At 35.8% G+C, this 16,391-nt stretch overlaps 2 protein-coding genes across 4 annotated transcripts in view; both read right to left on the reverse strand.

Annotated features, from left to right (window-relative positions):
• Positions 1–16,391, reverse strand: part of LOC149839670 (phototropin-1-like) — a 117,914-nt gene that overhangs the window by 70,270 nt on the left and 31,253 nt on the right. For all 3 annotated transcript variants that reach the window (XR_016431340.1, XM_090002734.1, XM_090002735.1), the window contains exon 14: positions 10,595–10,675. Coding sequence is in view for 2 of the 3 variants with exons in the window: in XM_090002734.1 (XP_089858860.1) it covers positions 10,595–10,675 (81 nt within the window). In the remaining variant the exon portion in view is untranslated. The remainder of the gene's footprint in view (positions 1–10,594; positions 10,676–16,391) is intronic.
• Positions 2,356–7,704, reverse strand: LOC149839671 (uncharacterized). Its single transcript, XM_090004196.1, has 2 exons — positions 7,631–7,704; positions 2,356–6,483 (listed from the first exon to the last, which is right to left on the reverse strand). The coding sequence occupies exon 2, from the start codon at positions 6,433–6,435 to the stop codon at positions 5,287–5,289; it is 1,149 nt and encodes a 382-aa protein (XP_089860322.1). The 5' UTR covers positions 6,436–6,483; positions 7,631–7,704; the 3' UTR covers positions 2,356–5,286.

Below are 16,391 nucleotides of genomic sequence, written 5' to 3' on the forward strand. Positions count from 1 at the left end.
CCAGTATGTCATGTTTTGGTGACTTCCATGAAGATTGAATATAGGTGAGTCCATCACTCACCGTTCATTTTAGATAGCGAAGGATGTGCTTGACAGCATCCATGTGACCAGTCTTTGGTTCATGCATAAATTGAGATACTTGATTAACAGAATAGTCTAGTAAAGGTAAGGTATTGTAGCATACCCACTAAACTGCGATACTTGACTGTATCAGAATATAACTCACCATCACAAATACTGAGCCTTTGGTTGACAACACTGGGTGTGGGTAGAGGTTTACAATCTGTCATTCCTGCTTTAGCCAGAAGATCAAGAGTATATTTATGTTGAGTTAATGACATTTTTTCATCTTGTCTGTCTACCTCCACACCAATAAAATATCTCAGCTCCCCAAGGTCTTTCATTTTGAATCGCATACTCAACAAAACTTTAATTCGCTGAATGTGGTCTGGAGCATTACCAGTGATAACAATATCATCAACATATATGAGTAAGAAAACCCTAGTAGTACCGTCCCTATATATAAACAGAGAATGGTCAAGTTGGAAACGAAAGAAACCATGTTTCTGGATTTCTAAGGAAAAGCTTTCAAACCATGACCTAGAAGCTTGTTTCAATCCATACAAAGCTCTGGTTAATTTGCATACATATTCTTTTGGGTCTCTCTCTGCATAACCTTGAGGTTGCTCCATGTAGACCTCTTCCTTTAAGTCCCCATGAAGGAATGCATTCTTAACATCAAGCTGACTAAGGATCCAGCCATGTTCAATTGTCAAGCCAAGTATAATGTGAATAGTTCCCATTTTTACCACTGGGCTGAATGTCTCATCATAATCCTGACCATATTCTTGAGTGAAACCCTTGGCTACAAGACGCGCCTTGTACCGTTCAATGCTATCATCTGGTTTATATTTAATTTTATAAACACATTTGGAACCAACAACATTTTTATCTGGAGGGCGGCCAACTATCTCCCATGTTTGACACTCATGAAGTGTCTTGATCTCCTTATTCATCGCTTCAATCCATTTGTTGGATTGGATAGCTTGATGAAAACCAAGAGGTTCATCGTGTTTTTCAATCTGGGATAGAAAGATCTGAAAGTCCATAGAAAAGTTGTCATAACTAACCCACTTTTCAATAGGATGCCTTATCCTGCCTGATCTTCTTGGTGCTTCCCTGTTATTAGACGATGCAATGTGTTCTTCAGCAGGTACATTCGTTTGCTCTCTAAGTCTCCTGGTATACACATTACCTTTGTATCTCAGACACTCTGCTTGTGATGCATCATCTGAAACTGTCTCACCATGTATATTTTCAGGAGTCAAAATAGTATGCTCGGCAGCATGTGAAATAAGTTCAGCACTAAGCCATGGGTCATACCAATTAGCAACTGCACCAATACGTTCACGATTGACGTCTGCTTCTTTTCCCAGAAAACTATTTTCATCAAAAACAACATTTCTGGAAATTCTATTCTTCCTATTGGCAGGATCATAGCACCTGTAACCCTTATGTTTATCTGCATAACCTACAAATTGGCATATAGAGGCTTTGTCCTGAAATTTAGTCCTCATGGATTTGTCAATATGTATATAACATGTACATCCAAAAACTCGTAACTCATTATAATCGGGATGTGCACCAAAGAGAACATAATAGAGAGATTGATTTTCAAGAATAGGCATAGGGAGACGATTTATCACATGAGTGGCAGTGTGAAAAGCTTCAGTCCAAAGACAAATGGGTAAATTACTTGTAATGAAAAGAGGCGGAAGCACCAATAGAGCAAGTGTCACTCTTTAAGAGTGATCACTAGAGCTAAGAACACAAACACCGAATGTGCACACACAAAAACTCTCAAATATGGAAATGACTTAAAGTCATAAGTTGGATATTATTGAAGAAAGGGAGAGAGGGGTATAAAACCCATACGTTTAAGAGAGGAACACCTCCTCTATTTATAGAGGAGGAGAGCATAAGAAGGGACCACAAGGAGGCTCCCTTGTAGTCGTTGGGAGCCCCCAACGGTCAGAAATCTGACCGTTGGGGCCCCAACGACTACAAGAGTGGGCCCCTTGTGGTTCAAACAAAAAACAAAAAAGAAAAAGAAAAAAGGAAAAAAAGGAAAAAGAAAAAGAAAAAACAAAAAATAAAAAAGGTGCATTTGCAGTTTTACAATAATACCCCTATCGGGTATTTTACTAAAAGCAATATGTATATATATACATATATGTATATATATACTTATATATATACGAATGTATATATATAAGTATATATATATTTTAACACGCCCCCTCAAACTTTACAGGGAGAAGACCGAAAGTTTGCTAAGGAGGAACATAAATCGTGGAGTTGAAAGCGCTTTGGTGAAGAAGTCAGCTAGCTGATATTCTGAAGTAACATATGGCAATGAGATAGTCCCTCTGAGATATTCGTCTCGAACATAATGGCAATCCATCTCGATATGCTTTGTCCGCTCATGAAAGGTGTGATTGCTAGCAATGTATATCGCACTTTTGTTATCACAGCAGAGCTTGGTAGGAGTGGAAATGAGGACGCCCATGTCAGCAAGGAGACTTCTGAGCCATACGATTTCCATAGTTGTCATCGCCATAGCCCGATACTCAGCTTCAGTAGATGATAAGGAGACCTTCTGTTGCTTCTTGCATCTCCACGAGATGAGAGATTCACCTAAAAAAATACAAAGACCAGTAATTGAGATACGATCATTGGGATTTCCTCCCCAGTCAGCATCAGTAAAAGCAGTCAATTCAAGAGATGAGGAAGAGGATAAGAAGAGTCCCTTGGAGATGGTGTTTTTGATATATCGCACAATTCTCATTACGGCCTCCATATGCACCGTGGTAGGTGTGTGCTGGAACTGGCTCACTGCATGAACCGCATGAGCTATGTCAGGACGAGTGATGGATAGATAGGTGAGGGATCCAATTAATTGACGGTAGGGAGTTGGATCTTCAAGAAGAACACCATCTTCAAGTCTTAGTTTCGCATTGATAACTTCGGGAGTCTCAACTTTCTTTTCATCAGATATTCCTGATTTGGTACAAATTTCAGCAGCTAACTTCATTTGAGATAAGATGCATCCACGTTCGGAATAAGCCACTACAATTCCTAAAAAATATCGCAAATAACCAAGGTCAGACATATCAAAGGTATCTTTTAGCATAGACTTAACATCATTTACTCCCTTTTTTGTCATTCCCAGTGATGATCATATCATCAACATACAGCAGAAGCATGATAATGGAGTCACCTGTCCTTTTAACAAAAAGAGCAGTGTCAGTATAGCAAGAAGAAAAACCTAAATTGATTAATACATTACTAAACATGTCATACCAAGCTTTAGGAGCTTGCCTAAGTCCATATAAAGCCTTTTTTAATTTTAAAACTTTTCCATTTAAATTCATACCTGGAGGTGGTTCCATATAAACTTCTTCATTTAAATTACCATTCAAGAAAGCATTTTTAACATCAAGTTGAAAGATGGGCCATTTTTTAACAGAAGCTATAGCAATAAGGGCTCGAACACTAGTCATTCGAGCAACTGGGGCAAAAGTTTCATCATAGTCTACCCCATACTCTTGGGCATAACCTTTGGCTACCAACCTAGCCTTATATCTTTCTAATGAACCATCACTCTTAGTTTTTACTTTAAACACCCATCTACATCCAATGGGTTTCTTGCCATTGGGAGGATCAATAATTTCCCAAGTTTGTGCCTTTTTAAGGGCATCAAGTTCAAGCTCCATAGCTTCATTCCAATGATCATATTGTTTAGCATCATTGTAATGAGATGGTTCATGAAAGGAGTGAAGAGCAAGAAGACATGCTCGATAATTAGGAGAAAAGGAGTCATAAGAGACAAATCTATTTGGAATCTTAGGAATGCGATTTGATCTTCTTTGAGAGGTTTCTTCTATCGACTCATTTTGAGAAAATCTTTCAAGGGCACATGGAGGATTTCTTTCATTCCTTCTAGAGTAGACTTGTATTTGTCTTGAAGCATTTTCTTCTAAGTTTTGATCATTATTTGGATGTTCAACAAGATCTTCATTAAGAGGTTCATTAAGATCAATATGATCATCTATGATGTTTTCTTGAGGTAACAAGTCAAATAAAAAGGAATAGTCAATATTTTCATTTGGTTGATGCGAAAAACCATTTTCTTCTTCGAGGAATGTGACATCTTTTGAGATATAAAGTTTATTATTAAGTATGTCAAAACATCTATATCCTTTTTGTTTTTCGCCATATCCCAAAAAAATACATTCAATAGCCCTAGGAGAAAGTTTATCATTTTTGCGAGTTAAAACAAAGCATTTACATCCAAAAATTCTTAATCTTTTATAATCGGGAGACATATTGTAAAGTTTTTCAAATGGAGAAAGATTTTTCAAAGAGGATGAAGGTATTCTATTGATGAGATATGTTGAAGTTAGAACCGCTTCGGTCCAAAAGGATTTTGGGATATTTTTTGAAATCAATAATATTCTTGTAGTTTCTATTATGTGCCTATGCTTTCTTTCCGCAAGACCATTTTGTTGCGGAGTGTTGGGACAAGAACGTTGATGACAAATTCCATTTTCTTTTAAGTAATTTTGAAAATCATTAGACATATATTCACCTCCCGAATCGGACCTAAGAATAGATAGATTTCCCAAAAATTGATTTTTAACCATTGCATGAAATTCTTTAAAGAACGAAAAAACTTCAGATTTGCGGCTTAAGAAGTATATCCACGTAAATCTAGTGAAGTCATCAATAAAGACCACATAATACGAAAAACCTCCTTTAGATAAAATTGGCGAAGGTCCCCATACATCGGAATGAACAAGTTCAAATGGCCGAGTGGCAAAATAACTTCTTTGAGGAAATGGAGTAGCTTTAGATTTCCCAAAAATGCAATCTTTACAAGTCATGTGATTGTCTTTACAAGTATTGTTCAAAAAAGGGAGAAGAGACATTTTTACAAAATTTGGATGACCAAGTCTCTCATGCCAAATTCCAATACTTTTGTCTTTAACAAAATTGCAAGATGACTTAGATGGAAGCATCAAAAAGTCCATAAAATAGAGATCACCCCTTCTATGGCCTTGCCCAATCAGCTTCCCTGACTGGAGATCCTGCACGATGCAATCTTTAGGTGAGAAAGAGACTTGGCATCCATGGTCGGTGATTTGGGAAACGGAAAAAAGATTTAAATTAATTTTTGGAACAACTCTTACTTTAGGAACAAAAAAGCTTTGAGAATTTTTGAAGTCAAGTGTTCCAATACTTTCTATTTTTAATGACGTTCCATCGGTCGTTGAAACATAGGAGGACATGGGTTCGGAAAAAAGAAAGGGAGGTTTTATGAGATGTCATATGGAAAGAAGCACCAGAGTCTAGTATCCACATACCTGGAGGTGATGAAGAGTAGGCGATGGCGGCTCCGGATGTTGAAGGAGAAGACTTGAGAAGGTATTGGAGAACTTCAGAGATATGATTAAGAGTTTCTTTGATATCTCCTTCTTTGGTACTTTCTTCCTTCTTTGGAGAATTTTCTCCAACCGCGGCAACCTTTCCTTTAAGCTTTGGACAAACCGGTCTAATGTGCCCCGGTTCATTACAATAGTGGCATATAATCCCCTTTCTAGGCCCATTTATATTTTTGTTAAAGTGGGGAGGTCTATATGCTTTAACATTTGATTCGGGCCTATTAACGGCCAAAACTTCATCATTCCTAATGCTCAAACCAAGTCGAGTTTCTTCTTGACATACCTCGGCAAGAGCATCTTCAATAGGTAGGGCTTTGCTTCTATGGAGAAGAGATGCCCTCACTTGTTCAAATTCCGGGCGAAGCCCATGAAGAAATTGAAAAAAGTGCTTCTTCTCAATTTGTTCCCTTCTTAGTTCAATGTCTTGTAGAGCAACCCATTTGGGCTCAAGAAGGGCAAGCTCATCCCAAAGAGGGGTTAGAGAGCTAAAATAATCCCGGACACTCATATCCATTTGTTTGGTGGAACGAATTTTTTCTTGACAAAAGAATTGCCGAGCAAGATCCTTTTGGGTATACATACCCTTAAAGAAAAACCAAGACTCATTGGATCTTCTAAATTTGGCAATATTGGCACAATTTTTAAGATCTACATTGTTCATAAACCATGCCAAAATTTTGGCATGGTTACTTTCCCAATCCTCGATTTTGGATTGATGTTCATTAATGGCTTTGATGCGCTCATCGCCATCTAAAGCCTTTTCAACTTCATTTTCAATTTTGGTAAGAACAAGAGAGGGTTCGGGAGTAGTCCCCATAACAAAACCCCAAAGTTTCTTACCTCTTAGATGATTTTCCATAGCGGAGGCCCACATGAGATAGTTGGACCCATTTAGCTTGAAAGAGAGCTCCACTTTAGAGTCACGTTCCATCGGCACCAAATACTCTTACTTTCTTCAAAACTTTGAGAGGCACGCTTTCTAAGATGACAAAAGAAAAAAGCCCAATCACCAACCGAGCTCTAATACCATGTAATGAAAAGAGGCGGAAGCACCAATAGAGCAAGTGTCACTCTTTAAGAGTGATCACTAGAGCTAAGAACACAAACACCGAATGTGCACACACAAAAACTCTCAAATATGGAAATGACTTAAAGTCATAAGTTGGATATTATTGAAGAAAGGGAGAGAGGGGTATAAAACCCATACGTTTAAGAGAGGAACACCTCCTCTATTTATAGAGGAGAGCATAAGAAGGGACCACAAGGGGGCTCCCTTGTAGTCGTTGGGAGCCCCCAACGGTCAGAAATCTGACCGTTGGAGCCCCAACGACTACAAGAGTGGGGCCCCTTGTGGTTCAAACAAAAAACAAAAAAGAAAAAAGGAAAAAAAGGAAAAAGAAAAAGAAAAAAGAAAAAATAAAAAAGGTATATTTGCAGTTTTACAATAATACCCCTATCAGGTATTTTACTAAAAGCAATATGTATATATATACATATATGTATATATATACTTATATATATACGAATGTATATATATAAGTATATATATATATATATTTTAACATTACTCACATGCATCATACTCATTGCACTTTCCACAATATGTCTGTGTTTACGTTCAGCAATTCCATTTTTTTGTGGAGTGTACGGGCAAGAAACTCTACGATGCATCCCATTATCTTGGAGAAAATCTAAAAATTCTTTGGAGGAATACTCGCCACCTCCATCACATTGGAGAATTTGGATATTTTGAGAGAATTGATTTTTAACATAGGCATGAAAGTGACGGAAAATGGAAAAAACTTATGATTTGTGTTTCATAAAGAATATCCAGGTAAAACGAGAGAAATTGTCAATAAAAGATACATAATATTTACTTCCAAAAGATGAAGGATTAGGGGCTGGGCCCCAAACATCTGAACATATTATCTCAAAAGGCATGGAAGCTCTTTTATTTATTTGATGAAAAGGGAGTACATGACTTTTGCAGACCTGACAAATGGGACATATTTTATTCTTCAATGAGGGTGAAACAGACTTTGAAAGAAAACCATTGGACACTAACTTTTCAATAAAGACTTGACTCCAATGACCAAGACGAGAATGCCAGAGATCTGACTTATTACATTGGGATGTACTTAGGACGCTTTTAGAGATGAGATCAGACTTAGGCTTCTGGACACTGGAAGCTGGATCTTCATTAAAGACATACATGTCTCCACATCGCTCTCCTTTAGCGAACATCTCCTTCGTTTGAAGATCCTTGACAAAGACAAAAGTAGGAGTAAATTCCACAGAAGAATTGGTAGAATCAACAAGCTTAGAAACATATACAATATTTTTCTTTATGTTTGGTGCATGAACAACATCAGATAAAGGGATAGATGACTCAGACAAAGGAATGAGGACATCGCTTATGTTTAAAATAGGGTGGTGAGTCCCATCTCCGGTTACAATATTAGGTTTACCAAAATAGAGAGTCAAAGTAGAGAACTTACCTGTATTGCCAGTGACATGGGTTGCTGCCCCAGAGTCAACATACCATATTCCATCATTATTTTGCTTCATATTCAAGTTGGTCATAGCAGATAGTAGAAGATCCTTAGCATCATCACTGACCCGAAATGTACCTGCAGTTCCTGATATACCAACATTTCTATTGTTTTGCATTCTATTGCGATTTTGTGGGTTGAACCAACAGTTGGCCTTGATATGACCTCGTTTGTTACACTGATAGCATGTGGGAACATTCTTTGAAAAACTGACATTGAAAGTTGGTGTAGGTAGTAACCCTCGTCCACCCTGGATTGGACTTCCCTTGCCTCTGCCACGTCCTCCTCGTGCACGATCAGCTATCACCCCTGTGGCAAGGACCTCATGCGTAGATGATTGTCCTGTTGAAGCTTCAGACATGCTTTTCAGTGTCATCTCATACTGAAAAAGTTTGGCATGTAATTTCTCAAAGGAGAGCAACGTAGGCAAGCATAATAAGGATGTAACAAGAACATGATATTCTGATCCCAGGGCATTCAGTGTTTGCTGCACCTTTTCTTTATCTGAGACTGGACATCCAACCATGGCTAATTGATCTGTGATGCTTTTGACTTGATTTAAGAATTCAACAATGCTCATTGCACCCTTTTTCAACATCTGAAATTCGCGTTTAAGAAACAACACTTTAGCCTCTGATATTTGAGAATAGGTCTGAACTAAAGCACCCCACAAAACTTTAGATGTGCAATCATCAGGAATGGAAATCAAGACTTCTTGTAACAACGTGGAAGTGATGTATGCGACAAGTGCCTGATCACGCTTCATCCAAGTAACAAATGCAGGGTTGCGAATAGTATTCGGCAATCCTTCATCCTCTTTGGCTTCGATGGTGATAAATTCTGGAGGCATTGGAGTCGATCCATCTAAGTGGCCTGAAAGATTTCGACTCTGAATAAAAGGGGCAATTTGCCTTTACAAAGTCAAATAGTTGTTGGTAATTAACTTTTCTGAAACTAACTGCCCCAGAAAACTGGAAGAGAGACCTGAATTACCTGAAGAATCCATTGATAGACTATTTGACAGCGGAAAGAAACTGGTGGCTGGGACAGAAAATAAAGGACTGACAAAGAATTAAGATAAAGGCAAAATAAGTAGGTGTGTCAGACATATTTGAGAGCTGAAAAGGACTGATAGTAGGTCTGAAATTATTTTTCAGATCTGCGACAGACAAAGTGATCACTAAAGGCTGTGACAAAGACAGAATAGCAGATCTGAAGGGATTTCAGATCTGCGAGTAATAGAAGAAACTGTCGCAAATCTGTCGCAGCTTTCAGATTTGCGACAGAGAGAGAGAGAGAGAGAGACGATAATAAATCTGAAAGTATTTCAGATCTACGACACAGCAGATCTGAAGGGATTTCAGATCTGCAAGATAATAAAAAAAAATAGATCTGGGAAACTATCAGATCTACGGCAGAGTTTTCAGATTTGCGACAGAGATAGAGACGATGTTAAAACTGAAGATATTTCAGATTTACGACATATCAGATCTGCAAAAATAATAGAAGGAAAGAAATAGGTACAAAAAAGAAAAGAAGGATGAGTACCAACCTTCACGCTGAAAAAAAAAAGGGATCTGCTGAGATAGATGAGAGGAGATTTCAGATTTGCTGTTCACGCTAGAACTGTCCACGCTGGAACCTGTTCACGCTGAAAAGGGGTCTGCTATTCACGCTGATCAGGCACGTGATCTGCCAAGTCCACGCTGGATCTGTTGTTTACGCTGAAAAGGGATTTCAGATTTTCACGCTGAAAAGGGATTTGTTGTTCACGCTGACCAGACACGTGATCTGCCAACTTTCAGATCTTCTTCACGCACAGGATTAATCCTGCTCTGATACCATGTAAGAAAAGGTATATCAGATTTGTGTGGAACACCACAAATGCATTTCAGTTGGAAGAGGGAAAAAGAAAGAGAGAGGGAGATGCACAGTAGAAAAATCGGCAGCCACTATTAACCTGGAAGCTGCAGTAATGCTACATTAGTCTTAATAGGGTTACAATAATCTTTTACAAGGACAAAAGTGTCCCTCATTAGTAACACATGTTACATTAGAATACAAAGGAAATAAAACACGTGATTGGATATGGATCCTTTATCGGATCCATATCCAATCCATATTCTAATACCACATAAGAACCTAGATATAACATAAATGAAACATAGACAACATTAATATTCGTAACAATCCATAGACCATTATTTAAGCCCCAAGGGCATGCATATCATAATGGAAAAGGCTTGCCAGTGACTGTCAAGAAAACCCTTTGGCTGCTAACTCTTCCAGTAAATGGAAGGAAAAACTTCCCAATTCGGTCAATTTAATCCAAGCACACAACAAAATTCCATTAAGAAGTCATTTACTGAAAATAATAGTCTTCAAGACGATTAATAGGCATTGTATCTGCCAAAGCTTTACAACATTTTAAAGATTTTTATAGCTTCTAAATAGATTTCAACATGTGCAGCATCTAGAGTAGGATGGATTTCTAAGGACAAATTTCATTGTTCTTCTGAAGCTAACGAAGTATCAAACCTGAAATGAAGCATATAAAGCAGGAAGAAAGGGGTGATCCAGCATGTCAAGTATTTCTCTTTCAGCACAAGCTCTATGTACCTAAGCAGAGAATTGCAAACATATAATTAAAGAGGAAAATGTGTAACCAATTAAATCATCAGTGAAAACCTACTTTACAGACAGAGGCTATATTATATGGGATACAACTATTTTATAAGGTTCTCCATCAAGAATATGTATGTATCAATAGTCACTGATATTACCGATATTTGAAAATATCGCAATATTATTGGCATTTCAAGGTCAGTCGATATTTTCCCGATATTTTCAAAATATTGCCATAATATAAAATAACACACTATTTTCCCAAGAATTTTGAAAAACAACCTTTTTATGTATTTGAGTATTTGTTTTCTTTTTTTGTTTCTTTTACATTTTAAAAACTTTGCTATTTGTTTCTTTAGATTTTTGCAAGAAAATACTATAAAACTTATTATTTCCTATCTTTTTTATTATTCTTTATATTTTCAAATTTTAAAAATCCAATATTTTCCAGATATTTGTCCAAGAAAAACCTTGTCGAACCATAAGATAAGTAATAGGTAGGGATGACAGGATTTGAACCCGTGACATTTTGTACCCAAAACAAACGCGCTGTCCATATAATGCATACAGCTCTAGTTTCTGGTTGGGCGAGAATGATATTGGTGACTATGGTATGCATATGTGTGTGTGTGCAGGAGCAAAGAGCACATGCAACAAAATAAAATATAACCAACCATCATTGATATCAGACTAAAGTATAAAGGTGGAGTCTAAATAATATTCCTCTATTGCAGAAAAGACGAACAATACAAAAAAAAGAAGAATCATCAAAGAAAAGAACATAATTTTTTTCTGAAAAGAAAAAGAACATGATGAAGCATGGAACAATATTTCCGTAAATAACTTTTGTGGACTGTAATTGATCAGCCCACACTTATTGGAAACTAAACTTAAAGAAACCGATCAGGTCAAATAGGATGGATAAACTTCTCATGCATTTAGGCATATATGTCCTTCCATTTGATGACTGAATGGTAATTTACAAGGTAGCAACAGAATTAGAAAGAACAAAAAGTATTCATAATTATAGCACAAATTATCAATAACAACAAATAAAGCTAATAACAATGGAAATACTGTCAGCCAGTAGCAAGATGGCTACAAATACTAGAGACTGCAAGGATCTTAATTTCAGAAACTAGACATGCATACGTCCAAGTTTCCAGGTTGTGAGCATCACCCAGTACTAGATGCAATAATAAGACATTTTTAGATGATAAAAAAGTACTAGGTTCAAGAAAAACAAAACAATTTTTTAACCAGATTCCTGAAGTGTTTTGATTTGACTTGATTATTCTAGTTTAAGCAGACATACAATTCAAGCATGAAAGGACTTCGTCTATTCTTTATGAATGAGCACGTTCTGCGGTCATGGAGACCCACTGAGTCAGATTTCAACAAAATAAATTAAACCAATCAATACCACCAAAAGGAGATGGTTCTGATCTGACTAGTACAAGTACTCAATGAGGTTTTTCCACAGTGAAACACACGAGCTGCAACAATGTGAAACATTACTAAATCATGTCATGTGATAACATTTTGTTTGATGAGAATTTTTTGGGACTTTAAAGTTTCTCAGTTCAAATCTTCTAAAGAACTCTATAAGAATTTATTCCATCAAAATTCTTCAAGTTTCTGCATTTCCAAATTCCAACTTTTCAAGTTTGTATTTCTGATTTTTGCTTTACAGATTTTGCTATTTCTACTTCAACCGCGATTTTGAGAAAACCAAGAAAAAGTCTCCAAAGAAACATCATATTATCATAACAATGTAAATTCCACAGAAATTAATTCGTGAATATATATTGGGATATAAAAATTTGAATTTATCTGATGGAAATTCAAGTTCTGGACTACAAGAATAGTAAATATCAATGTTGTTTGTATCATGCCATACCGTATGATATGTATCGTATCTGTAATATCTCGCAAATTTTCCTTTATTTTTAATTTTATAAATATAAATTTTAATTAAATAATTATATTTCTGATGTCTGAAATTAAAAATAATATATATATAGTATATATATATATGGGCCGACATCAATATGGATCTGGACATGTTCCAGGATCCATTGACCGAGACCTATATATATATATATATATGGGCTGACATCAATATGGATCTGGACATGTTCTAGAATCCATTGACCGAGACATATATATATATATATATATATATATATATATATATATATATATATATATATATATATATTAGGGCTGATATCTATATAGATCTGGACAAGGGTCATGAATCCACCAACCAAGACCCATAGTCCATCCATAATAGGCTAAGTTAGTCTTTAAAATAGATAACAATTTAAAATTTTAAATAAAGAAAATATATGTACCAATATATATATATATATATATATATATATAATTAAAAGGAAAGGAAAGAATAGGAAAGAGTTCTATTTCCATAGAACTCTATCCCAAACAAGAGGGTGTCACCTCCTAAGAGGATTCCCTCTTGCTTTATAAAAGAGAGGTTGAGCCTTTCTCTCTCTCAAACACGTCTAGGAGAGAAAAGAGAGAGAGAGAGAGAGATCACCTTATTCTTCATCTTCTTTTGTGAATCCACAAGCGAAGGTACGGGTCCTTCTCTTGAGTTTCGCATGGGGTTAAGATAACTCAAATCTGAAGATATATATATGTCTGTGTTTTTCTGTTCTTTAATAGGATACGCGACAGGTATATATATACATGCATATGTCTGCGATTTTTCTGTGTTTTTTAACATATATACATGTCTGTGATTTTCTGCAGTCTTGAATACGTGTATATATTTGTTTTTCCTGCATTTTTGGACAGATATACAAGCCTGCGATTTTCTACAGTCTTGAATGCATGTATATACCTGTTTTTCCTACGTTTTTGGATAAATATACAAGCCTGCGACTTTCTGCAGTCTTGAATACATGTATATATCTGTTTTTCCTGCATTTTTTGACAAGATATACATGTTTGCAATTTTCTGCAGTCTTGAATACATGTATATATTTGTTTTTTCTGCATTTTTTTAACGAATATACATGTCTTTGATTTTCTGCAGTCTTGAATATGCATATGTCTATTATTTTCTGCGTTCTTGAACATGCTTAAGCCTACAATTTTTCTGCATGTACATGACTGCGATTTTTTGTATTCTTGAACATGCTTAAGCCTGCGATTTTTTCTGCATGTACATGACTGCGATTTTCTGTATTCTTGAACATGCATCAGACTGCGATTTTTTTGCATGTACATGACTGAGATTTTCTGTATTCTTGAACATATCTATGTCTGCGATTTTCTGCATGCATAAGTCTGCGATTTTTGTATTCTTAAATAAAAATACAAGTCTGTGATTTTCTGTATTCATAAACATGTCTATGCGATTTTCTGCATGCATAAAGTCTGCGATTTTCTGCATGCATAAGTCTGCGATTTTTGTGTTCTTGAATAAAGATACAAGTCTGCAATTTTTTGTATTCTTGGATATGCCTATGTTTGCGATTTTCTGCATGCATAAATCTACGATTTTTTCGTTCTTGAATAGAAATACAAGTCTGTGATTTTCTGTATTCTTGAACATGTCTATGCCTGCGATTTTCTGCATGCGTATTTTCTTTTGTTCTTGAACAAAGTTCACAGCAGAAATATATATAGATATGTCTGTTGTTCTTGAACAGAGTTCACAGCAGCAATATATATATATATATGTTTGTTGTTCTTCAACAGAGTTCACAACAGAAATATATATATATATGTGTGTATTCTTGAACATGAACCCGATGTGTGGTTCATGTTCCCGGCTACGGTTGTAGGGAACTTAAACAACTTTGCCTGAGGGTGGTGTTGTTGACTCAGCTGTAGTTATTGGTATACCATGAAAGTGGTGTCAATGGATGTTGGTTTCCTTGATGTCCTTACATTAGGTGATGATTACTAATGTTCTAATTGATGGTGTTGATTTCTGATATCGGTCGAGAAACAAATGTAGAATCCAGTAATTAAAATATAAATTATGTGTTAAGCTACCACCGAGAACTCTCTTGGACCTCAAAAACTTTGCCCATTTTTTAATATCCGCGGGTTTATAAGAAAGTAGAAATTAAATCTGTGTGCATTAAATAGTGACATATATGCAAAAGCAATTCTGATAATTTAACTTAAAAAGTTATCCATGCATGTTGCATTGATTCATGCATCCATAAATGTTTATCATTGATTTCATGCATCCCTAAATGTTTAATTTAACATGAGATTTTTGATTGTTTGTTTGAATTGCTTAAATTATAAGTTGTTCTGAATATGTGTTGTTTGTAGAGCCCTCTTAAACTTGTGTTTGATTTAATCTATGTTAAATTCTTTATTATTAGATTTTCAGAGAGTCTCGCACGAGAACTACGGTTCTTACTCTGTTTTTAAAAATCTTTTTCAGGTATTGAGGCACCGTGATGGAGAGACCCGGTGCCTGAAGGGCACGAGGGTTAAGATTTGGTGGCCTGGGTTCTAACGTAATTGGGATAGTCTGTTTTTATTTTGGGGAACTATGTGAACTCTCAGTGAGAACTATTTGATTTAAATAAATTCAATTTTAATTCATAATTTGATTTATATTATGTATGGAATTATTATTGGATTGTGTTAATTAAATCTGTAACGTGTCCTGGATCCCTGGCATGTTTTCTGCAATGTTTAAAAAAAAATCCGCATTTTTCGAGAGTCAGTTTGGAGTCGTTACAATATCGATGCAAGAGATCGATACGATACACACCTATATCTTGATATGGGTGTGTATCGTAGGTGTCACATATATTGTACGATATCGTGTCGTATTGTATGATACAGTACCTACAGACTTAAAAATGGGCAAAATCATTCTTTTATGTTTTTGGATTTTAAAGAGTTTTTAGGGCCAAAACCCTTATTCGTATAGAACATACTAGACAGCTTTCCACGCACCTTATGAGCCATGAGACCGTTTTAGGGGCTGGTTTTTGCGCTGGGGAGAGGGCGTTCGTGATTTTGTCAAGTAAGAGTGCATTTCCACCGTTTTTTCACCCAAAGAAGTGGGTTAAGGTGAAAAAAGTGTATTTCCACTATTTTTTCACTCAATAAAATGGATTAAGGTAAAAAAAAAAAATTATTATGAGTAAAATTATAAAGCTACTCTCAAAAAAATTGTCTCGAGACAAACCCCCGCCAACTTACCACGAAATTGGATCCGTGAAAATTAATGATTTATTTCAAGATAGAAATCAAGCTCCACACTCCTTCAACAAAGATGGCATCAGATCATCCGGAATGGCAATGGGGCACTCAAGTAATGAGTGAAAACCAATTGAAAATCGAGTGCAGCTACTGCCATAATATTTTTGTTTATGTAATATGAAAGTATGAGTCGTATGGCATGTTCTTAATTGCAAGATATTTAATATTTTGCATTGTTCATGTGAGATAGTTGATGTTTGATGATGTCTTATGCAACTCATAGAGACATAAATGCTTCATATGTGATTTTATAGTTGCATATTTTGTATTTCATCATTGTTTAGTGTGTTATGATTTTTTATAATTTTTGCTATTTTTTTCTGATTTTTTTATTTGTTTATCTTTTTTATTTTTATTTTCAAGTTTTACGTTTTTTTACAATAAGTATCTTATTTTGGGCCCGACCGATACGGGTTATGATACAATACTTACAACCTTGGTACAT

This window comes from Nuphar pumila, chromosome 4, assembly GCF_984573655.1.
Source record: "Nuphar pumila chromosome 4, dmNupPumi1.hap1.1, whole genome shotgun sequence".
Taxonomy (NCBI): domain Eukaryota; kingdom Viridiplantae; phylum Streptophyta; class Magnoliopsida; order Nymphaeales; family Nymphaeaceae; genus Nuphar; species Nuphar pumila.